Raw genomic sequence first — 27,408 nt, 5'->3', positions numbered from 1 at the left:
CGTACCCGCAATGATTGACAAAGGGATTTCTCGCTACAGTGAGAGTTTCCATTTGGATCATGTGACGCAGGCAGGAGTTGTAGACTTTGGGTGCGGACAGCGAGCCGGGCTGGGTTTATTACCCGGACTCTGGACCATACGGGCAGCATTGACACCTCGGTTCCAGCTGCGCGTCACTGACTTAAACGTGCAGAAAGTCTTCAAACTGAGGTAAAGCACTTTGCTTTTCGACTGACGTCAGTGGTATCCCGTGGAATTTAAATAATTCCTTTCACCCTAATTATTGACAGAAACGCATCAAAGCTGAATCGTGCATTGAGCTGCCCCTTGATCAAATATTTCACAAACTATTGGGATGGCAGAAGGCCTTTCCACTGTCAATAGCGATTAGGATAGGTAAGGGTGTACTTGGTTCCTCTGATTACCTGGGATTTGAGTCTGTTTATGGATTAAGAGCAATGAAATAATGTAAATGAATGTCAAACTTCATTTACGCTCTGCATTATAGGCGCTGTGTACTCAGTTTTGCTTCTAGAAGAAGCTGTTATAATTTTTAAAATTTCGTTTGTTCAAATTATTGTTAATTAGTAAGTCACGCCATAGATATGGGCTGTTGTTTATATTATAACTAAAATGATACTTTGAGATATCAGGCTTCCAGCTTTGATGTCTGAATGTTACCTGGTGGAAACTGCTTATTTGATTCTTTATTTGTGAACTTCTTTGGTATAAATTTCTTTATACCCTGAAAATATAGACTTAATGTGTTTTATGATTATAGATGAATGTTTGTGGTATTTTTGCACTTATTTGTTTGAGTTATTTAGGTGTTAAGTGTTTGAGAATGGTAATAGAAAATTTTATTCACTGTTGATATGGTACCTGAATTTATTCTGCTTAAAATATTTGTTTTAGTTTGAAGTCCTGACTTGGCACTTAAGGGTCTTGTGGTCTCAAATTTTAGCAAATGATACTATACAAGTGGATAGATCTATCATCACTGGCTTCCTCAACAGAATAGTGTTCTTCTCGTCAATCTCATTTTGACATTCTGAAGTGACTTCACTGGTTGAACTTTCTCCCTTTTTTTTAGATTTCAATGTCTGGCTTCATTCTGTTCTTAAAAAGAAATGACCAGTGGGTTGATAGAGGGCAAGTGTTGATGGTTCAATTCTGTAACCTTTTCATCTGCAGTATTTGACTGACTGTGTTTTATTCATTCCAATCTGTTCTTCATGCTGAGTGGTGTTCATAGCATGTTTCCTTTTTTTTGCAACAAAAAAATGCACTGTATTTCAACTGTTCTAACCTATGTTTTGAACAACTTTATCTGTTTGTGGAGTCAACATTTATGTTGCTTTTTTAAAAAAATCTTGTCTTTGGAGAAATGAAGGGGTGATGGCCTTTGTAATTCCCACAGCTGGGGACCTGGGTTGGAATTCTGCTATGGCAGATCGTGGCATTTGAATTCACTAAATATCTGGAATTATAAACCTAATGACCATGAAACCATTGTCAAGGGAAAAAAAAATCTAGTTCACTAATTCTCTCTTCTAGGGAAGGAAGTTTCCCATCCTTAGCTGGTCTGGCCTACATGTGATTCCAGATCCACAGCAATGTGGTTGATTCAACTGCCCAATAGACAATCAAGTCCAACTAGTCAAAGACCTAAATAGAGGCAATACCATACCATGGATTAAATAAGTGGTGGTCAAATTCCTTCCAGCCCAATTCTGCCTCTGATGAATCAAGTGCATTTTTTCATATATTCTGGTATGTGTGTTACAGGAACTTAATACTTTCTTAAAATCATTTACTTACCTTCACAAATTGGAATGGACAGTAAAAGGCTGGGGCTGGTCTCACTGGAGACTGCGGGGGTGACGTTTCATCGATGTTTTAAATCATGCTGGGCATGGATAGGGTGAGCAACCAAGTTCTTCTCCTCTGGTTAGGGCAGCCCAGAACTAGAGGCCATAGGTTTAGGGTGAGGGGGGGAAAATGAGATGTAAGGAGCAACCTTTTCGCACAGAAGGTGGTGCATGTCTGGAATGAGCTGCCAGAGGCAATGGCGGAAGCTGGTACAATTACAACATTGAAAATAGCATCTGGATGGGTATATGAATAGGAAGTGTTGAGGGTGATGGGCCAAATGCTGGTAAATGGACTAGATTTGTTCAGGACAGCTGGCATCAAGTTGGATCGAAGGGTCTGTTTCTATGCTGTACACCGGACTCTAATTCAGTTATGCCACCACTGAGAATGTCTAAAGTTTGTTTTAATAGCATCAAGTGAAAATCAAATTTAGGAAACTATTATCTAAGTTTTCTCTATTGCTTTGTTTCAGCTTGCATTGCATGTTTCTAATCACAAATAGTTACAGGTGCCCTGTTTTCCTTAAGTGTACATAACTCCAGTTTTTGTGATTCGTCCTTCCTGGTAATCTGAGGGTAAAAAGAGAGAAATGATCTATTTAGTAATCACTACCAAATTCTGCAATTCTCAACTCTTGTACTGACCCCTCTATCATGAGTTGACTTGAACTGTCTGCTGTAATCTCCCAATTCTTATGGGGAAGCATATTTGATATGCAATGGTTATTTGCTGAGGCTAATCCCTGCTTTCATGTGCTGAACTCCCTAAGGGATAGAAGTCTGGAATTGGCACAACCAGCAAATCTATAAACATTTACAGGACTCAACATAAGCTGTCCTGCTCTCCCCATGCACTGAGCTTCTCCAGCATTTTGTGGTTTTTCTTTACAATTTCCAACCTCTGCAATACTTGGCATTGTATGGTTTTATCATGGTGATTTCTGGGCCATCTCTTCACTGAACTGGTTTTTTGTCTTTAGATTGCCCAGAATTCTAAAGCTCACTTTTTTTTTATATTTCATTCATTGTCTCCTTAGGTTTTTGGCTCTCAAACTCAGTGGATGGAACTTTGTCTCTTGAAGTGCTCTGTCTTTTTTAGTGCAGTTGGATAAGTGAGAACTTGCACCACATTACCATTTCTTTTTATTATGCTACCTCCCCTCCATTCATGGCAAGTCTGTTGTCTGTTAATCTGAAGCACTGTGACTATTAGTGTTACGTCTGTCAATCCATTAGTTCAGTTCTTCTTTTGTGAACACACACTCCATTCACTATTTTCACTTAAGCTTTGAATCAAGTCTCTAGTTTCCTTTTTTTTTAAATTACGTAAGCAAAGTTGAAGGGGTTTCCCCAGTTGAAGACAGGAAATTTTTAAAACTTTTTTTTTTTGCTTGCTAACCAGTTTCTCATCTCTTCCAACTGACTCATGTTCCAATGGAACAAATGTGTCTTGTCATACTAAATGTGACAGCCCTCTGTAACGATTGTGCCTGTTGGAATGAAGAGTCCTGTGTATCCAGCTATAATACATCACTTGATGGTATTTCTACAACTGGTAACTTTTTTTATTCACTTCCTTCCTACAATTCTTAAACAATTAGATGTTCTTCAACTTTGTGTTTCTGATAGCATCATGGAGATGTACAGCACAGAAACAGACCCTTCAGTCCAACCCATCCATACTGACCAGATATCCCAACCCAATCTCGTCCCACCTGCCAGCACCGTGCCCATATCCCGACAAACCTTTCCTAGTCACATATCCATCCAGATGCCTTTTGAATGTTGCAATTGTACGAGCCTCCACCACTTCCTCTGTAGCTCATTCCATACACTTACCACCCTCTGCGTGAAAAAGTCGCTCCTTGGGTCTCTTTTATATCTTCCCCTCTCACCCTAACCCTATGCCCTGTGGTTCTGGACTTCCCCCACCCCAGGGAAAAGACTTTGCCTATTTATCCTATCCATGCCCCTCAATTTTGTAAGCCTCTATAAGGTCAGCCTCTGCTCCAGGGAAAACAGCCCCAGCCTGTTCAGCCTCTCAACATAGCTCCTATCCTCCAACCTTGGCAACATCCTTGTAAATCTCTTCTGAACCCTTTCAAGTTTCACAACATCCTTCCGATAGGAAGGAGACAAGAATTGCACGCAATATTCCAACAGTGGCCTAACCAATGTCCTGTACAACCGCAACATGGCCTCCCAACTCCTGTACTCAATACTCTGACCAATAAAGGAAAGCATACCAAATGCCTCCTTCACTCTCCTATCTACCTGCGACTCTACTTTCAAGGATCTATGAACCTGCACTCCAAGGTGTCTTTGTTCAGCAACACTCCCTAGGACCTTACCATTACGTGTATAACTCCTGCTAAGATTTGCTTTCCCAAAATGCAGCACCTTGGGTTTTTGAATTAAACTCCATCTGCCACTCAGCCCATTGGCCCATCTGATCATCTTACAGAAGAATACCCTTCTCCTTGTCTACTCTGCTTTGTCTTTATGCGTCAAGATAAATATGTATTTCAACGTCTTGCTTTTGTTGGAGGGCTTCATTTTAGTTCTGCTGTAAGTAGCATGATGTATCCATGGAAGTCAGCTTTCCCTTAGATTTTTGTACTTAACTGCTTTTGATTTATATTTCTGATCTCTTGGATTCTGGTAAAGGCTGTCTTGTCTGACACCAATTGAAGTCCTATTAAAGGTTTCTGTCCTCGTTCTCCTTCTTGTCTTTATCTGTGTTGCCTAATTGTCGTCATTACTGAATATTTAGTTTTAGTTTGCTATCCTTCACTAACCAGAAACAGATACCATGTTGAAGCTAACATAGCAACATTATCGCTATGCTATTCTGTGTTGAACCAAGAGTCGTGAGTTAAAGTCTCATGTGATTCAGTGATATTGCTGCTCACCACTGCATTACTTGACACTGAAGCTCAACTCTTGGCTCAGCACGTAGCAATACTATCACTGAACAGCTTGATTAGAACATGTCTACAATTGGATCCAGGTAAAGGTGAGGGAACCTAGAAGGTTGAGAGGCTACCTTTTTAGAGAAGTTCATAAAATAATGAGGTATAGATAGTTCATGTTGCCTTTTTGACAGGAAGGGGAATTTCCAGATGAGATTTTTTTAAAATTGAGAAGAGAGGGTTTTTAAAGAATGCATTGGTAATTTTTTGGTTTGTGTGGAATGAACTTCTGAGGAAGTGGTGGATGTGGGTACCTTTAGGCCACTTAAAATACACTTGGTATATGAATGGGCGAGATTTGGAGGGATATGGGCCAGAGAAGGCAGATGGGACTAGTTTAGTTTGAGATGATGGTCAGCACGGACTGGTTGGACTGAAGGGTCTGTTTCCATATTGTATGACTATTTTTTGTACATACGGACAATTGGAGTATATGAGTCAGGCACAATTGCACCAGCTGACTTTACTCCTGTAAAACTGCTAAGTGGAATGCAGAAGTAAGTTATAGTTCGCAACCCTAACGGTTGAGGCCTTGGTGAAAGTAAATATATTAGTAGCGCAGTTCCATTTGTGAAAGCAGAACTACAGTTTTTTTCTTGTCCTGTACAAAGCACCTTGCTTAACTGTGTCCAATTGGATATAGTGCACGTAGACCAATGGCCTTGGAAACAAAGCACAGAATGCCTACCATTTTGAATTGGGTGTCAGACTTGCATTTGAGCTAACTTTTTTTTTGGTTAAACTGTAGTGCTGACTTTGCGGAAAGTTGATTTTTAGAGTGCAAATACTGAACAATTTGGGTTCTCTTCATATTACTTTAATGGTAAGGTCTGAGGGAGTGTTGTTAAAGAGACCTTGCAGTGCAGGTTCATAGCTCCTTGAAAGTGGAATTGCGGGTCGATAGGATAGTGAAGGTAGCATTTGGTATGCTTTCCTTTATTGGTCAGAGTATTGAGTACAGGAGTTGGGAGGCCATGTTGCGGCTGTACAGGACATTGGTTAGGCCACTGTTGGAATATTGCGTGCAATTCTGGTCTCCTTCCTATTGGAAAGATGTTGTGAAACTTGAAAGGGTTCAGAAAAGATTTACAAGGATGTTGCCAGAGTTGGAGGATTTGAGCTTATAGGGAGAGGCTGAACAGGCTGGGGTGGTTTTCCCTGGAGCGTCAGAGGCTGAGGGGTGACCTCATAGAGGCTTACAAAATTGAGGGGCATGGATAGGATAAATAGACAGTCTCTTCCCTGGGGTGGGGGAGTCCAGAACTAGAGGGCATAGGTTTAGGGTGAGAGGGGAAAGATATAAAAGAGACCTACGATGCAACTTTTTCACACAAAGGATGGTACATGTATGGAATGAGCTGCCAGAGGATGTGGTGGAGGCTGGTATAATTGCAACATTTAAGTGGCATCTGAATGAGAATATGAATAGGAAGGGTTTGGAGGGATATGGGCCGGGTTGCTAGCAGGCGGGACTAGTTTGGGTTGGGATATCTGGTCGGCATGGACAGGTTGGACTGAAGGGTCTGTTTCTGTGCTGTTCACCTCTGACTCTATCAAGTTAACTGGTAGAGATTGACAGGCCTTGACTTGGATGCTCATATGCTGTACAAAAATCTACAGGTTAAATGCCTGAAAATGGTCTTTCCAGAGGAGTCAACCTCATGGAGTAGGTTTTTAATTTGTGTAAATTATTTGTTAGCTTAACTGCTTCAGGTTCATTGGCTTTCAATGTTCTTCACTTAACAGGAGACAGTGTTGGTTCATCATTTATCCGGCCTATGGAGCAAGTTTGCTTGACTGCAAGAAAGGTCAGTATAGGCAGTTAAAGGAACCTTTTTCCCCCAGACTGACTTCTGTTGTTTTTCGAAGATGCTATTTGAGTGGGATAGGAAGAATTGGTGGAACAACATATTGCAAATTCTTAGTAACTTTTCACATTCAAATACTGTAATGAGTGGATAGGATATTTTGTTCATCTGTTTTGAACTAGGGTTTTTAGTGAACCTTCAGCAAGAACCCTTGCGTTTGAATGTGTTTTTTGGATTGACAATTTGGACAGTGCCACACTTGTCACCATGACGAGCTAGCACCACATGAGGAGAAATTCTAAGCAGGCCAAAGAGCTACTTAGTTTTAAATACTTAACTGTAGTGCACTTCTCAAGAATCTTGTGGGTAGCCTCATTGATATGCCAAAATGATTCTTGACATAGTGATCCCAATATGAAACACTACAACATTTTCTTGTGATTTCCCACTTTCCATTCTGAGCTTTTGACCAGCCACTGAATTGCAAAGAAGGTTCACTGATTCCAGCATAAAGGCTTTTTCCATTTTCAGTCAGTTCCGAATGACTTTTTTTAAAAAAAATCTTGCTCTATAATTAAACTCTCCAACTATTTGGATCAGGCAGGACCTTTTTTTTTCTCGATAATTAGGCTGGGTTTATCTGAAATACAGAAGTCTGGGAGATCTCCATATTTGTTGGAGAAGCAGCATGTCAAGTCAGTTGGCAGTTGAATGAACAGTTTTTTTTCCATATTGAGGTTGACCGCGCAGGTAGAATATTAAGTTTACCCAAATGGTGAGGGAGCCTTATGCAACAAATAAAAACCTGGAGATGAAGGGCCCGAAATAAGTGGAAAGAGTTAACTGAGAGTTAGGAAATTGGGAGTTGAGGAAATTAGTAGCCTCAGGAGGGCAGAACAGACTTGCTGAAGCTCCACTGTTATACTTCACTTTCAATGTGTGCCAAAGGCTCAAACCATATGTTTTGTCTTTATTCATTGAACAGTCATATGCAGAGATGTATAGCTTGGAAACAGACCCTTCATTTCAACTTGTCCATGCAGACCACATATCTTTACTAAATCCAGTTCCATTTGCCAGCACTTGGCCCATATCCCTCTGAACCCTTCCTATTCATGGACCCATCCTGATTTCTTTTTAAAATTCTGTATTGTACCAGCATGCTCCACTTCCTCTGGCAGCTCATTTCATACACAAGATCTGGCAAAATAGAGCTTGTGGACCAATGTGATAAGTGCTCATCTGATGGGAACTTATTAATTGGTTTTTGGCTTCTGTGCTTTTTCAGTTGAAATCTATATCTGGTCAAGTCTGTTTTTAGAAATTGTTCCACAGCCGTCTGAATCTTTTAATTTGGAATAAGAGAGAATTCCTTAATGTGACGTTTCAAAGGAGCCCTGATCAGTTGATGCATGCATATCTAATGAATAGGTGTCCCCATGTGACAAAGAGCTTATCAGTCCACTGTGACAGTTGTGAATTCTTGAAGTAAGCATTAAGTAAAATTTTTTTCCCTGCAAGTTTTGTTGCTCAAAGGAAATTGATTAAATCAAATTGGTCAGATCGTAATATCACATCAACTGGTCTTGAGTGAAATGAGGAATTGTGATACTACTCACTTTCTGTATCATTACTAGCTTGTGATCGGAGTTGTTCTGAAGAGCTATCAGTATGATTTGGATGAAACAAGTGCAAATTGACTCTCTTGATAAGAGATCACAGTTGTATGTTCTGATGAAGAGCTTAGTCTTGAAATGTCAACTTTCCTGCTCCCTGGATGTTGCCTGACTGGCTGTGCTTTTCCAGGGCCATGCTTTCTGACTCTGATCTCCAGCATCTGCATTCCTCACTTTCTCCTCTGTTCTGGTGATGATAGTTACTTTCACTTATCTGGGTACTCTATAATGAAAGTGTTTTTGTGAGTACTGTTTGTTCACATATCTCAATTGCTGTCCTGAAAATTGCACTGATCAGTATAATTTGACTTTGAATCCCTTTGCATATGAACAGTCAGATTGTCCAGTCTCTCCCATCTCTGGTAGAATTTTGAGCTATTGCTCATTTTCTTGTCAATGTTACCCAATGAGCATTAGGTGTACTTGGTCTTCTATGTTTAATTTAAAAACAAATATTTTTGTTTCTAATTCACTGCCAAGTGTCTAAGTACAATAAAATTTGCATGATTTAATCAGTTTTGTTTTTGATGTTGCAGCAGAGTCTGGGGAAGAAATGATTGTTATGATTGCTTAAATTTGACAGATACAGTGAAATCTCTGCAGAAGAAGTTGACGATTTGAGCCACGTTGGAAAGACACCAGAACATAGAAAATATTAAGAACCTTTTGGCATCCAGCACTTGAGTGGAATTTTTTGTTCTCCAACATGGATATTACAACTGACTGTAAACAAGATCTCTCAAATGAAATCTATCGGCTTGGGACATTTATCAACTTTCCATCTGATTCCCCAGTATCAGAAGCAACATTAGCCAGAGCAGGTTTCTTCTACACGGGTATCAAAGACCAGGTTAGGTGTTTCAGCTGTGATGGTGCAGTAGACAACTGGCAGCATGGAGATTCTGCTGTACGAAAACACAGGCAGCTATTTCCAGCTTGTCCATTTATTAATGGTTCAAGCCTGAATGAACAAACTGCAAGCTCAAGTTTTTCAGGCGCATCTCATGACCCTGCAAATTCCGATCAAGCAGTTGCAACTCGTCCTCGTGCTTCAGAAAATGGCCCTTGCAACCATTTGAATGTTGTCCACCAATATCGTAATCAAGTTCTCAGCAATCCTGTGAAAAGTAAGAGTATTGAAGACCTGTCCCATCTACGACCCAAAATTCCTGCAATGTGCAGTGAAGAAGCCAGACTTTCTACATTTGCCAAATGGCCTAGTTATGCAATTGTAACACCAAAAGACCTTGCTAAAGCAGGACTTTATTACACGTGCAATGATGATCAAGTACAGTGCTTTTGTTGTGGTGGGTTAATGAGAAACTGGGAACCTGGAGATCGAGCAATGACTGAACACAAGAGACATTTCCCCATGTGTGCGTTTGTTTCAGGGCGTTTTATTGGAAATCTACCAACTGATCCAAATTGCAATGAAACAACGGATGTTAATCAGTCTGTAAATGAACCTAAAGCAAATGCTTTTCATTTACCTAAACATCCAGACAAGAAGACATTTGATTCACGCCTTCAAACCTTCAAATGTCAAGTGTATTTTCCACTTAATATTGCTGACCTTGCAAGGGCTGGATTTTACAGTACAGGTATGGTAAATTTCTTTAAATTTTGATACTTTGGAGTTTTCGTCAGTCCATCGTGAAAATTTTGTTCCTGTCAGTTTGTTTTTGCAGCTCAAGTAGTTATTATACTTCAAACAATGTCAGACATGCTGAATAACTTTATTGACTTTGGTAATTGAGCAAGAGGTGAGCAGACCAGACCTAAGGAAAAGAACTGATTAGGAGTGGAGTTCACAAATAGCAAATCAGATCAAAGAAAATTTAGTATCTAATTCCCCAGAGGAGGTGGTTTCTACCTCGGTCAAAACTAAAAATAGATAATATATCAACTTGATAGCAAATTCCCTTGTTTCAGGAACTTGGCTTTTAATTTCTTAAATTTCTCCTCCTTCAAACCAGTTAGTCAACTTTTGAGTTTTTCTGGAACTTAGAATTGAGTATAATATGGCAGTTCCTTTTTTTTAGTTGTGAATTTTAAGTGGGGTAAATTGGGTTAAGAAAAAAAATGTCCATATTTTGTTAGAAAGGACTTCCTGAGGGTATCAGTGTCCCCCACAAATACCATCTACTCAAAGTTCATGTCCATGTTGAGTCTCTCAGAGCAACAATTTAATGTCAATTCTGTATGGGAAGTGGAGTTGGAACAATGGGCAGTGGGCTGTAAATGACCAGGAAATCAGTGGTGTCTCATTGTGCACAGAGTCAAACAAATGATCTCAATTTAAAATGTGCATCCATATATTAAATATGGTTACAGAATCATGACTAAATCTGTGGCATCTCCAATCTTGGTCCTAGAACAGAAATCGCACAAACAATTAGCTAGCAACATTCCACTAAATCCACTAACTTGTAATGTGCCTTACTTTTTAAAAATTAAACAAACCCACAGCGTTAATCCCTGATGAGCAATTGATTATAAGACCATTCTCCTTCTAACAGGCAAACCATTACATGTGCAGTCATTAATTTTAATAAAATTGTAGACTGTTGTGTTACAAGTCCTTAGAACAAAGTCTAGCATGCCACTTACTTTTTTAACTGGTCATTCAACATTTTACAGAAGTCAGCAATCAAATGTGAGTCCTCTTTAAAAATAAATGTTACAACTAGATGCCTCTTAAAATGTACTTTTCTACTCCCTCAACTGAAGTGAATAATCTTCTGCTATCCCACGTTAGTCTATCTGCAACCTTTTTCTTAGGATGATAGAACAAACAATCTATACACTTTTGTTTTGTTTGGTTGTCTACCACTTTTGAAACAGATATTTGAATTTATTTCTTTGAAGCAATCACTAAATGTCCTGTAGCTATCAGAATGGTTAGATAGAGCTGAAGAGCAGAATATTGTGCCTACTGTCGTCATTAACAATCTTGAATTTCACAAAGCAAGCAAAGATGTTCTAGTGGGTCTAGACATGCTGAGGTCCAGCAACTTAGCAGCAATTTCTGATCTGTACTCTGGTTTGAGTGGACTCATCAGTTTGGACACCAATGACATGAGGAGTTCTGTTTAATCTTTCTTTATTTTCTTACTTGCCTCACAATGAGAATTAAACATGAGCACCTTCTAAATGCACGGCCTGTTGCCAAAGTTGAGGTGGATTCTGATGGTTTTTTTTCAACCTAACCCCATTTGAAGGAATGGCAAATTACTTAAATTGGAATTGTGTAGCTTGGAGGTAGACTTTGGCCTACCTGATCATCTAAGTGACAGGTAACTAATTTGGAAGGTGCAGTTGAAAGAGTTATATTGAATTTTTCAGTGGTAGAAACTCCTGCGACTGAAGGTGGAGAGAGTAAATGCTCGTCGATCTGATCAGATGATGAGATGTTAACTGGTTAATTTACTCTGACTTGTAAGAAGTTGGATGTCCTGGGGGTAGGGTGGTATGTTCCTCTATCTTGCTGGGACAATGCCAAAGAGTTTACTGTCATCTCCTATTCAGAATCAATAAGAACATTTTGCAATTACAATTCTCACCACATAGTCTAATTAAAGTGATTTACAATAGGTCTTGCCATTTAAGTGGTGATTTTGCACAACATTGTTTCTGGAAATAGTTAAGTCATTGCATTGTCTTGAGTGGAGATTTTGTATGAATGAAGCACTGGTTCCTTTGTTCAAGGAGCTTCTCTTGACCTGCTTTGCAAGCATTGTGAAAAGTGTTAAGTGATCCTCCAAAGCTTGGGCTTAATAAAATTTTGACTATTCACAGAAGTTAGCATATTGCAGTTTCATCAAGTGTCCTGGAATTTCACGAGAAAGAAGCGAACTGTGTGAGCTCTGTTGGAGCTGCACTCATTCAGGCACTTGGAGAGTGTTTTATCTCACACTGTTGTCTTGAGCATTGTAGATGGTGAGTGAGGTTTAGGGAATCGGGTGAGTCATTATTTCATAATTCCAAACCTCCGACTTGTGCTTGTAGCCACTGTATTTATGGCTGGTGCAGTTCAGTTTTTGGTCAGTGATAACTAACCAACTAACTAACTAACGACAATAGGTTCTGCAATCACTGTCAAGGGCCAATTTGGTTAGATTGTCGTCTTGGTAGTTCAATGGCTTTAAATATTAATTGCCACTAGTCAGTTCAAGCTTGAATTATCCAGATCTTGGTGCATTTGGATAGAAGCAGTTTGAGAGGTGGCAAATGGAGCCCTTATGTTCCTGTTAGTGTGAAGGGCAAGGCTGGTCAGTATAGGGAATACTGGATGACAGGACAAACGAAGACTGTGCTCAAGAGAAAGGAGAAGGCAGATAGCTGGTATTGCCAGTGAGGATGAAGTGAATCCCAAGGACTACAAGAGCAGGAGGAGTATGCTGAAGGGAAATCGGGAGGGCAAAAATGGAACATAACGTTTTGGCAAATAAATTTAAGGAGAATCCAAAGCGATTCTACAAATGCATTTAAAATAAGAGTAACTAGGGAGAGAACAGGACTTCTTTATAGATCAATATGACTGCCTCCATGTGGAACCACAGGAGATGGGTGAGACAGTAAACATTTCACATCTGTATTTTACTAAGAAGAACATGGAAACTAGGGAATGAATACTGATGTCCTGAAATGTATCCATATTACAGGAGAGGAGGTGCTGGAGGTCTGAAAAATGCATAAAGGTAGATAAATCTCTGGGACCTCATGTGTATTGCAGAAGACTGGAAAGCCAGGGAAGATGTTTCTGAATCCTCTTGTTGAGATTAGTATCATTGACAGCCACAGGTGAGGTGCTGGAAGACCAAGGTGCTGTTATTTAAGAAGGACTGAGGAAAAGCTAGGGAATTATCGTGGTAGACTTTGACATCAGTAGTGGGCAAGTTCTTTGCAATCCTGAGGGACTGCACTTTCATTTGGAAAGGCAAGGATTGATTTAGGGTTAGTTAATATGGTTTTGCATGGGAAATTGTCTCTAACTTGATTGATTAAGTGACAAAACAAAAAGGCAAAGAGCTGTGGACATGGTCTGTATGGACATGAGCAAAGCATTTGGCAAGGTTACGCATGGTCAACTGGTTAGTAAGGTTCAATCACATGAAATACAGTAACAACTAGCCATTTGGATGCTGAACTTTCTCAAAGGTATAAGACAAAGGATGGTGGTGTAGGGTTGATTTTTCAAACTGGAGGCCTGCGACCAGTGGTGTGCCATAAGGATCAGTGCCAGGTTCACTGCTCTTAATTCCAAAGGTTAATTTGGATGTGAACACAGGAGGTATAGTTAACAAGTTTGCAGATTACACCAACATTTGGAGGTGTAGTGGACAGTGAAGGTGACCTCTGGTTACAGTGGGATCTTGATCAGCAGTCGGCCAATGGGCTAAGGAGTGACACATGGAGTTTAATTTAGATAAATGTGAGGTGCTGCATTTTGGAAAGGCAAATCTGAGAAGGGCTTATACACTTAATGGTAAGGTCCTGGCAAGTGTTACTGAACGGAGACCTTTGGGTACAGGTTCATACTTCCTTGGAAGTAGAGTCACAGGTAGATAGGATAGTGAAGATAAGTATGCTTTACTCTTATTGGGCAGCGCATTGAGTACAGGAGTTGGGAGGTCATGTTGCAGCTAATCGAATTGATTAGACCACTTTTGTGTGCCATTTTGGCCTTCCTCCTATCAGAATGATGTTAAACTTGCAAGGGTTCAGAAAAGATTTAAAAGGATGTTAGCACTGTTGGAGGAGTTGAGGCTAAATAGGCTAGGACTGTTTTCCCTTTAGTGTTGGAGGCTGAGGGGTGGTCTTTGAGGTACACAAAACCATGAGAGGCATGGATAGAGTAATTAGACACCCTGGGCAGGGGAGTCTGGAATTAGAGGGCATAAGTTTGGGGCAAAGTTTTTCACGCAGAGGGTGGTGAATGTATGGAATGAGCTGCCAGAGGAAGTGGTGGAGGCTGATACAATTACAGGAATTAAAAGGCATCTGGATGGGTATATTGAAAAGGAAGGGTTTTGAGGGATATGGGCCAAGTGCTGGTAAATGGGACTGGATTATGTTAGGCTATCTGGTCAGTGTGGACAAGTTGGATGAAGGGTCCATTTTCATGCTGGACATCTGACTCGAGTAAACTTAAATGGCTGGATGGCTCTTGTGATGCAGTAGTGGTGTCCTTGTTTCTGGGTCAGGAGCCTGGATTGAGTCTTAGCTAGTCCAGAGATGTACATTAACATCTCTGTACAGGTTGATTGCCAGTTGTCCACCAATTTAGATATCTTGCATTGATGTTGGCACCACTGGAGGAGGCAGAGTGAAATCATCTATTACTTGCAGCTGAAGATGGTCTTGAGCCATTGGTCTAAAGATCAAGCAATTAACTTAAATCTTGGTAGTCTCTATATGATTGAATTATTCACAACTTGGTATACTTTTTTAAAAAATAATATCTTTGAAACTGTGGATACATGGGATGCATCCTGCCAGTTCCCCATAAGCCCTGCTCCTTGCATCTTGGCTTGAAGGATTGGTAATGCAGTTTCCATGTCAAAATCCTAAAAATGCTTTCCCAATTCTGTGTTCCTCGATCTCTGACTGTGGCAGTGCAGGAGGTTGGCTTAGCACCACCATTATTTTGTGGGCAGTAATGGATAGGCAACTATTACTTGCCAAGCCAGTGACCCCAACATTGCATAAACAAATTTTTCTTAAAGGGGAACTAACTTCTATTAGTCAGAAAGGCAAATTGTATTAAAAATAGGCTTTGCCAAAACACTGTTGCATTTGGAAGACATTGTATACAACATTTTTACTGGTTTGATTCAAGGTTTTTAAAAAAAATGCTGTGTTTTGATAACTTTTTAGGTGAAGACGACAATGTTAAGTGTTTTCACTGTGATGGAGGCCTGAGAAATTGGGAGTCTTCTGATGAAGCTTGGGAGCAACATGCAAAATGGTTCCCAGGGTAAAATGCATAATGTTTTCCACTAAGTAGAAGTTAGTGTCATCTAAATGATTTGCTCTTGAATTTTGATCTCAAGCTTTTTTTAAATGTCCCTTTTTTTTAAATGAGTAGCATTCCACGGAGCTTGATAGAGGGGCTGATGGTTTTTCTGTCCAAATTCAATGTCTTAAACAAATTAGCAGTATTTGAATTACAATTCAGGATCATGCTGTTTTCAGCTAGTAAATTTTGACTATTTTGATGGAAGCTATCATGACTGAAATAGAGTGTGTGCATGCAAGCTCCCTGAATCACCTTGGAGTTACGGTTCCTGTGTGTTTGTGTTTTTTTTTTGTTTCCTCATGGCTGACCATTTTATTTTACCATGCCCTGGTGACTGATCTTGGGCCTTTACTGGGAATCTTCTTCCATACACTTTAGGATTCAATTCCAGCCTTCAGCGATTCTGTTTTTGTGGGTTTTGCACATTGTGTCAGTGCAGATTTTCTCTTGGGTTTTCCACCATCCCAAAAAGTGCAAGTAATGTGGATTGGCCATGCTAAATTACCCATAGTTTTCAGGGATGTGCAGATGCTGTGGATTGGCTGTTTTAACTTTGCACTGATAGGGATAGGATGAAGGGCTAGGATGTTCTTCAGAAGGTCAGTGCAGATTTGATGGTCCAAGTGGCCTCCTTTCTGCATGGTAGGTATTCTGTGAATATTTGTTAGCTCTCTGGATATTGAGTAAAACATCTCAGCTCAGGCTTTCAGCAAGGTTCCCTGGAAGGGACTGATCGTGCGGTGTATATCAGGTTATAATTGATCACTCCATGAAGGTTTATACCATTTCACTGTTGCTTTTGTCAACAGCATTTTTAAGCTATTATCCATTCTGTTCTGCATAATGATAGCAGAAAGGAAATGTGTAATTACCCTACAACCTGCACCCTTTTGAGGCATAGAATTTCCAAGTTGCACAGCTTCCAGTTAAATGCTCCTCTTCAGACCTGAAAGGACACCAGCTAAAGATCTCTTCAGAATCTTCTAATTCCATGAATTTACCCCTTTTCAGCTGTCCAGTGGAAATGAGTTTAACCTATCCAAGTAATCCTCCCAAGATAATCTACTCCTTTTTCATTAAGTAGACCAACTCTGAACTGTTTGCAATGCATTTACATGGTTACAGTGACCAGAAAAGTGCTCATTAGTCAATATGTTGACTTGACAATACCAAGTACAGCTAAAGCATTACTTTTTTTTCAATTCCCTTCAAAGTCTAGAATTTTGTGAGTCACCTTCTGTTTTCCTGTTCTATTCCTTTCCTTATTAATTAAGCCTTGGATCTTGTATTTTCATAATCACTCCATCTGTTCTGTTATGATTGCGTTCCAACACCCTCCTTTTACGGTTGTACCCTTCATTTCTGCAAAGAAAAATGCAATGTTCACTGCTCTTCACTGTACAAAATATCATTGGTCACTTCTCTGCACATTGCACCAGTGCATTGCCTCTTAATTCACTGTCATCCTCTGCATTCGCAGACTTCAAAGTGTTGTTTTGTTGTTAGGCTTTTGAAATTGTATCCTCTGCACAAAGACCTGGATTATTAATGTAAATAAAGAGCAGAGGTCTCAAAACTCTAGGTAATTCCACTTCAAGCCTTCCTCAAATCTGAAAACATTTGTGAACTACTATGGTTGCCTGTCACTCAGCTGCCTTTATATCTGTTGACATTGTCTCTATATGCATCTATTGACAGTAAGTAATTTAAGGCAAATGTCTGAGCTCCAATACCAATGAGTAGAAGCTGTTACAGCTGTCTGACTCTGGAGTAATATTTCATTTTGCCCAATATACCTCCAGGTGAGAGCTCAAACTTATCAACCTGAGGGCTTTGGGAATCAGCAACAGTTCTTAGTCTGAACAGTGAGCAATCAGTGTTGTATTTTCATTAGGCTCATCATAGTCATTACCTATACCTGTGACAATTGTTATCATTTTGCCCCTCTTGATTTACAAATCAACTTGTCATAATGTGAAAATAGGCAATTCTGAAGTCTAACTTTTTATGCTATCTGTAGAGTTGTCTTCAATGAAAATTTTCCCTGCAGGGCTTTTTTCAGGAGAATCCAGTTGTACGCTGCATTTTTAAATAAAGTTAGTCTGTGACCTGTTTTGAGATTGGTAATGTACTGATTCTAGGCTTCAAGAGATGGTGTATTTTTTTTCCAAGCTTCTATTCAAGTAATGATGAAAAGACTTGATATGTCCAGTGTAATTCTAATTGTAATATAACCGTATGGAAAGGAATTGCTAGAAAATAACAGCTATTATCCAAAATAGGTGTGCTTTCCTGATAGAACAGAAAGGCCGTGACTTTGTCAATGACGTTCAGTTGAGGAAATTATACTCCAACTCAACAGTAAGTTCCATTCCTGAGATTTTACTCTTATTAAATGTGGTATCAATGCAATTTAGTAATTAATTTTATTTTAATGTGAATGTTTTAAGCAGGTATCTGGCTAATGAACCAACTGTTAAGGCTGTTATTTTCAAAGATCTTAATGGGGTTAATGGCTGTATTTGAGAACCAAATCTTGGGTAGATGAGTGTTCTTAATGCATCAATGATGTATCCTCAGTGGTTGTGAATAATTGAAACTCAAATTAATTCCAGCTTGGATTTTGCTGGGTATTTAAAATTCTGTCTCAAACCAGGAACTCTGGACAATGTCAGGAGAACAGGCAGTGGCAAATAAGGATGGTGTGCTACACATGAACAGTCAGTACTGTCTTATCTGGGCTCTGTTCTGCCTGACACACCCATCTAACATGCATGTTAAACCCTTGTAAGAAGTTGTTTTACAACCTGTGGAACATTTTTTTTGAATGATGGTCATTCTCTATATAAATAGAACTGAAAGTTAAGTGAAGAATGTTGTCGACCAATTTTTCTTGCATTTCTGCAGTACTTGAGCTTTTAGCTTTTTATCATCTGTGCATTTGCACCAGTTTTTAATATGCTCTAATAATGTTACTGGTCATATTATGTGGTTATAATTTCAGCTAACTAAGACTGGCCAAGTCTGACAGTGAAACCTAGCTTGATAGATGCAAGTTTTGCTCTGTGCAATTTATTTAACCTGGTCAGTCACTGGCAGCCTAGCTCAATGTACTTCAAGAGAAAAGCAAGATTTAACTTTGTCCAGCAATATCCTTTTTTACTGACAGACTAGTGAAGTATTTTCTTTTTAAAAACTGAACTGAAGAGGTTGCACACCTTGCTCCTGTCAGCAATTTTCTGTACATTGATCATGTAATTTTCCCCATGTTGTCCTGCAGCTGGCTTCCCTTGGCGCTTTTAAATGCTGACTAAGCTCCCCAGACTATATTAATCCAGCAACTTTGGTCATGTTCAACAAAAATCAAATTTTACAACCTAATGCTGATCATGAAACCATTTGCGTGTTTGTTTTTGGGTGGGTGGGTTGGCAGGAGTCGATTTAAGACAATCTGTTTGACTAATTTCCTTTCCAGGTAAGGTCTTGTTGGGCTTACATGTGATTCCACATCCTCTGCAATGTGACTAACACTCTTTACTCTCAAATGGCTGAGCAAGCCACATTATTACAAGTTCTGGAAGAAATGACATCAGACAGAGCCCCTGGCATTGTCCTCTGTACAGGAAGCAACAGCCTTGTTTTCCATGCCATGTCCTCCTTACCAACAAAACAACTACCAAAAATTAATTACTGTGTAATCGTAACATGGTTATACTCCATTGTACCTTGCAATGCTCCAGACAGTGGTGTCATTATCCTTGCATATGTCCTGTCACACCAGTCAGACAAGCCCAGGAGAGCTGACATTATGGAGGGGTTGCCAGAGAAGTCAACATGCACTCTGCCATGAAGTCTCAAGGCATTAGGGCAAGTAAACCACCTGCTGATTACCACATAATGTCCTCTCTAATCTGATAAATCCGTGCTCTTTCATGTCTAACATCAGTTTGAGGAAACAGTGTGGCAAGTGTGCTAAACATACTCCCAATTTGGGGAGTTCAATATCTGTCAGGAGTGGCTCAAATTCTAATTGAATTGTGAAGGACACAGCTGCTAGAGTGGATCTGTTGCATGGTGAGGGAACCAGCAAGTGTTCCAATCCTCTTCCATCTGCCTGTTGCGCCTGCATCTCTCTATGACAGTATTAGTCAGCATTGCTGCCACACTACTTTGATCAAATCTTTGGGATTGAAAATTGACTCTCAGGCACAATCACATGCTAAGTAGGAAATTTTTAAACCATTCTTAGTTTGTGTGCAGCCATGAGTTGCTCTGGACTGTCAGAGAACCATATTGCAACACAATCGGCACCCTCGTGGCATATCTCCTACTCGGCGCAAGCCAGGGAATTGAACCAGGATTAAGTGCACGAGGGCATGCCAGATGCAGCACTCTGCATCTGAGGTGTCAACCTAGTGAAGCTACCAAACTGACCTAGTTACATACTAAATCGCATTAGTGGTAAGTGAAAGACCAAGCCAAGTGATCTCCCAACTAACAGATTAGATCTAACCCCTGCAGTCCTACCATATCATGTCATGAATGGTGTTGGCCAGTTCAACACTAACTGGAAAAGTAGGCTCCAAGTATCCCCACTCTCCATGATGATGCAAAAGAGGAGGCTGAAGCATTTGCAAAAATCTTTACCTAGAAGTGCCGAGTGAATGCGCAAGCTCATCCTGCCAAGAGCTACAGCATTAGTGTTAGACTTCAACCAATTCTAGTCCCTTTATGACATCCAGAAATGGTTGGAGGCACTGGATAGTGCCAAGCTTATGGGCCCTGACAACTTTAGTCATAGAGCTGCACAGCATGGAAACAGACTCTTTTTGGTCCAACTCCATGCCCTAGTGATTTTTATAAACCTATGTAAGGTCACCCCTTCCGCCTCTGCTAAAGGGAAAACAGCCCTGGACTATTCAACCTCTCCCTATAGCTCAAATCCTCCAACCCTGGCACCATCCTTGTAAGTCTTTTTTTTCTGAACCCTTTCAAATTTCACAACATATTTCTAATAGGAAGGAGACCAGAACTGCATGCAATATTCCAACAGTGGCTTAAGCAATGTTGCAGCTGTACAGAACATGTCCTCCCAACTCCTATTCAGTGCATGTGCCAAATGCTGCTTTGCAGGCAAAATTACTGAAGATCTATGTTCCAGTACAGCTACAACACTCATTTTCCCCACTCCAGGAAAATTCTCCAGTCTGCAACTGCCCCATCTGTCTACTCTCACTTGTAAAGTAAGCAACAGCACTATCATGCAGCACCTGCTTATCAGTAATCTCATTAATGACCTGTTTAGGTCCTGCCAGGGCCACTCAGCTCCTGACCACCTTGCAGATTTGGTTCAAACATGGGCAAAAGGGGTGAGTAAGGGTTCCTGCCAGAAACATCAACTCACCTGCCCTTGACTTGCAGTGCTATTTTCAGCTCCACATTTTATTGACACTGACTTTACAGCACCTGGAGTTCCCAGTATTTCTGGGAAGGTGAAATATTCAGTCTTTGACATCAAAGCTACAATTGTGTGTATGGCAAAATTGGAATTGTTGAGAATCAGCGTGAAAACTTCTGGAACCAGAAGTAGGCCATTCAGCCCCTTGAACTTCATTGTCCTGGTATTCAATGAGATCATGGCTGATCTGTGGATGTTTTTGCCCCAGATCCTTTAATGCCTTTACTTTAGAAAGTTTAAAGTTAGCAATGGATTCCGCATCCACTGCTATTTCTGGAAGCAAGTTCCTTATGTCTGCCATCCTCTTGTGTGGAAGTGTATCCTAGTATCTCTCCTGAATGGTCTTAGATTGTGCCACATAGTTTGAGAATTGCCTACCATAGCAAGCTCAAGAGACTGAGAAGCCTCCACCCAACTTCCAAGTCATGCTTGCTTGTTTCTTTTAATATTCTACTGCATTAGGATTTTGGTGTGAACTTTTACTTTCTTGTAATCTGCATCTTGAATGAAACCATTTAACTATGATGGTTTTAAAAAGTTGCCTGTGCATCCAAAACTTGTGCAGTGAAGTCTCACTGCAAAATCTTGAATTTCTTGAAATCTTGAAATCTTGATGTTCACTACAGTTTTGACATGTTACTTCAGTGTTAAACTGAAGCTGGTGATTGTTTGGGATATTTTAATCAATTTCAAAAAGTCCTTGCACTCTGTGTACAAGTTCGGGTGTCAAGGATAACTGAATACAGAACAGATTATTGAGTCACTGTCACCGTACCTGTTTGTGGGGTTTGCTGTGTGCAAATAGGTTTCTATATTTCCTACTTGAGAAATGATTTTATTTTAAGTGCTTGAATTGACCGTGAAGTGCCTAGAGTCATACTGCAAGGAAACAGATGCTCCAGTCCAACACCTCCACAGCAACCATGTTTCCCAATGGGTAGACTAGTCCCATTTGCCTGTTTGGCCCATATCCTTCTCTCTCTTTTCATGTACCTGTTGAACTATCTTTTAAATGTTGTAACTGTACCTGCATCTACTACTTCCAATGGCAGCTTATTCCATAAACCCTCTGTATGAATTCTCCCTATCTAATCTCATGAGCCTGCTCATGATTTTGAAACCTTCCAGCAGATCTCCTTTCTGCTTCCTTCTCTAAGGAAAACAGCCCAACTTCTTCAACCTATCCTTTATTTGCCTGAGCAATGATGAAAATAATTGCTGAAATTCCTGTTACTTAAGAAACCATTTAGTGCTTGAACATGTTCAGATTCATTTTAAAAATGAGAAGTCAGCAATGATAACTGAATTCCAGATCCTCTTTAATACTTCTGTGCCTGCTTTGAACGTCATCCAGGGTTTGCCAAAAATTTACAACAAATAGGATTCCTTATGCTGTCCATCAGTATAATCTATTCCTTTTCATGCTGTCAAGCACTTTTATTTTTTTAGTGGGTCTATTTGTGTAGACTAGCTAATGTAGTCATTTAGCAATTATCTTGGAAAATGTCCCAAAAATTACAAACATCTTGTAAACCTGAAGACTGAGAATTTATATTGCACATCCAATAGAATGGAGTTTGCTCTTTTAATTGACAAGTTCGAGATATCGGTCCAATTAAATCCTACTGTTTTTACACTCGTTTGCCAGGTTTACTGTAAAATCAGGCATCAGTCTCTTACTTGCCAGTTCTGTTTTATGTAAAAAAAAGAGCTTTTCTAGAATGGAAAATTTAAGTGTTTTGCTGTGTTGTTTCAGACTGAAACTTTGCCTCAAGATGACCTTTCTACACATCTACCAGAAACTGGTTAGTCCCTTTTTTTGCTCATGTATGGCTTTTACTAAATGTGTTCGAAGCATATAGCTATTGATCATGCATTGAAAACGCTGTTCCATTATATGCAATATAATCCTGATGGGTTTTTTTCCCTCTGGTTGTGATTTGATATTTCATTGCAATATTCCTGTCTTGTCTTTTTGAATGTTTTCAGAGAGCTACTTGAATCAATCTCCTGTAGTTCAGGGTGCTCTTGAGATGGGATTTGACAAATCCCTCATTATACAACTCATGAAAAAGAAACTGCAATCAACAGGTGATACCTATAAGTCTGTTGAAACGTTGGTTACAGATATTCTGGCAGTCGAAAGAGATGCACCAGAAAAAGAACATGAGGATCAGCAGGCAGGTACTTTCACCAATGCTTTATCTTGCTTCTCTAAATTCCAACAAGATTTTTTCCATGTTGAGGAACCAGTGCTTCACTGAACTTTAAAATGCACTTTCGAGAGCACGTAGCATAGATATAATTCAGTCTAGCTAATAGATTTGATGTTTCTGCTCAAATGGGGTGCGCTCTCACGCATGCACTCTTTTTCATGTGTGCTCTCTCAACCCAGGGGAGTCCATTCCTCTAATTGCTAACATGTAGCTAATTGTGTGGGATTGGCATACCTGGGTTGGCATGGACAGGTTGGACCGAAAGGTCTGTTTCCATGCTGTACATCTGATTCTATGGCTAATAGTCATTTTAGTAATTGTCAGGTAACTTTTTTTTGGACATCTTCCAAATGGATTGTAAACTGAAGACTGAATTTCTATTGTGTACAAATTTTTGTTTGACTGCTTTTGAGTGTATTCCATTCAAATTCTTGCAGGTCTTGGCAGACATAATGGGCTGGATGACCTTCCTTGTGCTGAAAGGTCACTTTGGAGGCACATAAAATTTAACACTAATTCACTAACATATCCCCAGTCGTAGCCTGATTTAAAATGTTAATAAGCAGTCATTGGGGTGGGTGACATTCATCTCAGGTAGTTTACTAAAGGATAGAGTGAGTTCCTCTGATCCATTGTTAGAAGGAATATGTGCCCTGAATGGGTGAAAGTTTGTTTGTTTTACCTGGGTTAGGGCTATGGAACCTGGCCTGTACTCCGGCTATGATTCTCTTGAAGAAGGGCTCATGCCTGAAACGTCGATTCTCCTGCTCCTTGGATGCTGCCTGACCTGTGCTTTTCCAGCAATGCATTTTTCAGCTATGGAAGTCTCTCGCGCTCTCACGCTCTGTTCCCCCCCCCCCCTCACCAATTCCCCAATTTACCTGTTTTTTGGGCTGACTCTAAGTACAGGCCTGGTTCCATACTTTGAAAGAATTAGTTATTACAATGTAATAGGTACAAAAGGTGAAGTTGTGACAGTCTTAGTAGACCATAGTGCTGGTCTAGGTAGAGAGCCAGCTAATGATGGCTTAACCTGAGGGTGAGTGCAACTCAGGAGGTTGAGAAAGAGAATTCTTTCATGGTAACCTGAGCCAGTGCAGGAGTTGAATCCACTCTGGTGTCACTTTCCGCATAGCAACTGAACCAAACTGACGTATCAGCAACAAGTACACAGTTACGAACTGTTAGCTTGAAACTCTTAACCCCCTCAAGCTTCCCCCCTGCACACCTACAGATAAGGGGGGAGAAAAACATGGGGATTATGGATGTAGAGAAAGTGGAAAGGTAGTTTCGAGATCCCTGTCAGCAGTGTGTGCTGAGACAATTTTTAAGTTTCCAAGACTTTCCTTGTTGATGCTTTGCTTTGTGGTGCCTGTTTTGCCAGCCTTCACAGCCAAGTTCACAAACTCCATTGCTCAGTTAGACCAAAACAAATCAAAATACTATCTTCTGTATTAGTATAACATCAAATGCCTGATGCCTTTTGGAAAAAAAGCTATATATTGTATAACTTTTTAACTGTCTGCTTTGAACTTCTTTGTAAATAAAGATTTCCTTTTTGGAATGTAGTGTTGGCATTCAGTTGCAAACAGCTCTTATTTTTTAGTCTATTTTTGGAATTATATAACTTTTTTAAACCTGGTCAATTCTTTTTTGTTTCTCTTCATAGAAACAAGTGTGGAGGAGCAGTTGAGAAAACTGAAGGAAGAGAAGTGTTGCAAGATTTGCTGGGATCGAGATGTTTGCATTGCCTTTGTACCCTGTGGTCATATAGTCACATGTAAGGAATGTTCTGCTGTGCCGAAATGTCCTATATGCTGCTCACAAATTCGTGACAGAGTTAGAATATACTTGTCTTAAATAGTGGAATAGAATTCTTCTTTACCCACGTTTTGCAGTAAAAAAGGATTGATTGGTTGATATTGTAAAATAAGTATTATTTAATTGTACATTTACTGAAATAATTGTAGATTCCATAGTATGCCAATTAACAATCAACATGCAGAACAACTGTCAAAGCAATGTTGTATACAAATTTTCAAGAATAATGTTAGATTATAACCTCGTCAATCAAGTAGTATATCAGTATAACCTATTTAATCAATGTGAGATTTTTTAAAAAATCTCCTTACCTTGGGCTTCAGTGCAATTCCTGCTCTAGAATGGAATACTCCCTGTCTCTTAAAGGATTTTCTTACATCTAGCTGCATAATGGAGTGTTTGGTTGAGCAAATAAAATCTTTTTGGGTAAAGTATGCAATTTTAATTAGTAACTCAGCAAAAAAAAAATTGAAGCTCTTAATTCTAAGAATTGCATGTAATTTAACACTTTGACGACAGCCCTTGCAACACTTTAAGTGTGCACAGTTATTCTATTTTTCTCTCTTTGGCAACTTGTCTTTTGGAAGAAAGCATACCGAAGAGTGTTTCTATTTCTGGGAGGGTGGGGTGGAAAATTGGTGAATTATGGTTTTATGGAATTGGAAATCTGTCATGAACTGTACATTAATCAAAAATCTAATTTTTAAATTACAGGAAGAAGGCAAATGACTTAGGAAAAGTAGTAGTCTGCCTAGACTACTTGAAGTTCTTAATTTATCTTGCACTGCAATCCCAAAATAAGTGTCTTATGACTAAGTTGTAGCTGGAAATACTAAACTAAAATCTTCAACTGAGAAGCTGAACACTCTGGTCAGCTGGTAATGTGTAGTTAATCATTACTACTGAAAATTAAATGTGATGTTCAGTGGTGGGCTACATAATTAATTTAATTAATTAATTAATCCTGAGTCAAGATAATGGTCAAAAAAATTGACAGCATCATTTGCTGTGATCGGAGTCTCCAATTACCTGATTAAATAATGATCCAACATGAACAACAATATTGAATTTTTGTTGAAGTAATGTTGAATACAGTATTTCTTAGTTTAAGTTTTCAATTTCTGTTTTATACACTTGGATAAAATTTGGAAAATGTTCAAACTACCTTTTTTTAAAATTTGGCCATTTCCCATATTTGTGATCAAAATGAAACCTTTGTTCACTGGTTAAATTACACACTGACCTGACATACATATATTCCAGAGAAGTTCCATCTCTTCCTTTTTATCAGAAACTTCGACCATGTACTTTTGTACAGACTAAATTTAAAAATACTCCTCAAACTGTACTTTATCCCTGTCCCTTGAATTGACCTGACATGGATCTTGATTTGTTTTCAATTGAAGATTGATTTTAAAGCTTGAATACATGTATTTTATTTACTGTCTTGCCATGTTGAGAACTGATTTCTAATAAAGGTTTTATTTTCCCTAATTGCCTGCTGCATTAAATACAAATAATGCAGCAAAACAAAAATCGCAACCAGATCAAAAGATGTTATTTGGCATGTTTATGTATCAATCATATTCCACATTTTGTTCTTGGGTTTTTCTTTATTCATATGATCTGAAGTCTCCAGTGGAATATTTTGTGGAGCTGTTGCTTCATTATCCTCTGCCATTCACAATTGGATGTGGCAGGACTATGGTGTCTTGATCTGATCTGCTCAAGAGCTGAAAATGTGTTGCTGGAAAAGCGCAGCAGGTCAGGCAGCATCCAAGGAACAGGAGAATCGACGTTTCAGGCAAAAGCCCTTCATCAGGGTACATTTAAGACAGAGCTGAGGAACAATTTCTTCTTGTCAAAGTAGTGAATCTGGAATTCTTTCTCGTTAATCTTATTAAACAAGGTGCCATCCAAAACATTAATGCAGAGAATAAGGGCTTTTGGTTAGGTTACAGATTTGCATGGACGGAGTTTTGCTGGAGACACAAGAAGACAGGCGAGATACACCATGCATTTTTATGCTGGCAAGATATAATTAGTAATTGCCAAAAGGATCTGTGCCAGGGCTTCAGTTATTTGCAATCTGTATTAATGACTTCAACAAAAAGACCAAGAGTAACATATTTAAGTTGCTGACAGTACCTAGTTTAGATGTGACTGTAAGTGGTGAGGAGGAGACAGATGTTCGAAAGAAATAATATTGGCAGATTAGTGAGCAAAAAGATGGTGTCTCCTATGGAGGAACATGATGGTTTTAAGTTTAGTAGTAAGAAAAGCAAAACAATGTATTTTTTAATGTGTGAAACTATTAACTGTTAATATTCAAAGAAGCTTGGGTGATTTCATCCAAAGTACACAAAAAGGGGTTTTGTGACATCGTGGCAGCTTACTTACCTCTGGGCTAGAATATCTGGATTCAGGTCTCGTCTACCTCAGATATGGCATAATATATGTGAACAGATTAATTTTAGAAGAATTTTAGTTTACAAAGAAAACAAAGCTAGTTAAGAATGCAAGAATAGTGGGCAATTCCAAAAACAATAGAATTATAGTGGA

The 27,408-nt window shown here is 39.4% G+C and overlaps 1 protein-coding gene across 5 annotated transcripts; it reads left to right on the top strand.

Moving 5' to 3' along the window:
• Nucleotides 1-60: 60 nt before the first annotated feature.
• Nucleotides 61-26,340, top strand: LOC140495962 (E3 ubiquitin-protein ligase XIAP-like). Of its 5 annotated transcripts, none has more exons than XR_011964133.1 (9): nucleotides 61-210; nucleotides 6,593-6,654; nucleotides 8,914-9,931; nucleotides 15,210-15,309; nucleotides 17,634-17,712; nucleotides 22,566-22,614; nucleotides 22,799-22,989; nucleotides 24,695-24,805; nucleotides 25,561-26,340. XR_011964133.1 is itself a non-coding variant. In XM_072595307.1 (9 exons), coding segments are annotated over exons 3-9 (1,431 nt in total). In that variant the 5' UTR covers nucleotides 61-210; nucleotides 6,593-6,654; nucleotides 8,914-9,036; the 3' UTR covers nucleotides 25,563-26,340. The 5 variants fall into 5 exon arrangements, 4 of the variants coding, with proteins under 4 accessions (XP_072451408.1, XP_072451405.1, XP_072451409.1 ...); XM_072595307.1 differs by having other exon boundaries at nucleotides 22,799-22,993; XM_072595304.1 differs by having other exon boundaries at nucleotides 22,799-22,993; nucleotides 24,695-26,340.
• The last annotated feature ends 1,068 nt before the right edge of the window (nucleotides 26,341-27,408 follow it).

The sequence above is a fragment of the Chiloscyllium punctatum genome, chromosome 25 (genome assembly GCF_047496795.1).
Source record: "Chiloscyllium punctatum isolate Juve2018m chromosome 25, sChiPun1.3, whole genome shotgun sequence".
Classification (NCBI taxonomy): Eukaryota; Metazoa; Chordata; class Chondrichthyes; order Orectolobiformes; family Hemiscylliidae; genus Chiloscyllium; species Chiloscyllium punctatum.
This window is presented reverse-complemented; position numbering and strand designations above follow the sequence as displayed.

Excerpts from the sequence above, each read along its gene's own strand:
- LOC140495962 (XM_072595305.1), top strand. The coding sequence starts at position 9,037 with ATGGATATTACAACTGACTGTAAACAAGATCTCTCAAATGAAATCTAT. Across the intron at positions 15,310-17,633 it reads CATGCAAAATGGTTCCCAGG|GTGTGCTTTCCTGATAGAAC; the intron begins GTAAAATGCATA and ends TATCCAAAATAG. Across the intron at positions 22,615-22,798 it reads TACACATCTACCAGAAACTG|AGAGCTACTTGAATCAATCT; the intron begins GTTAGTCCCTTT and ends GAATGTTTTCAG.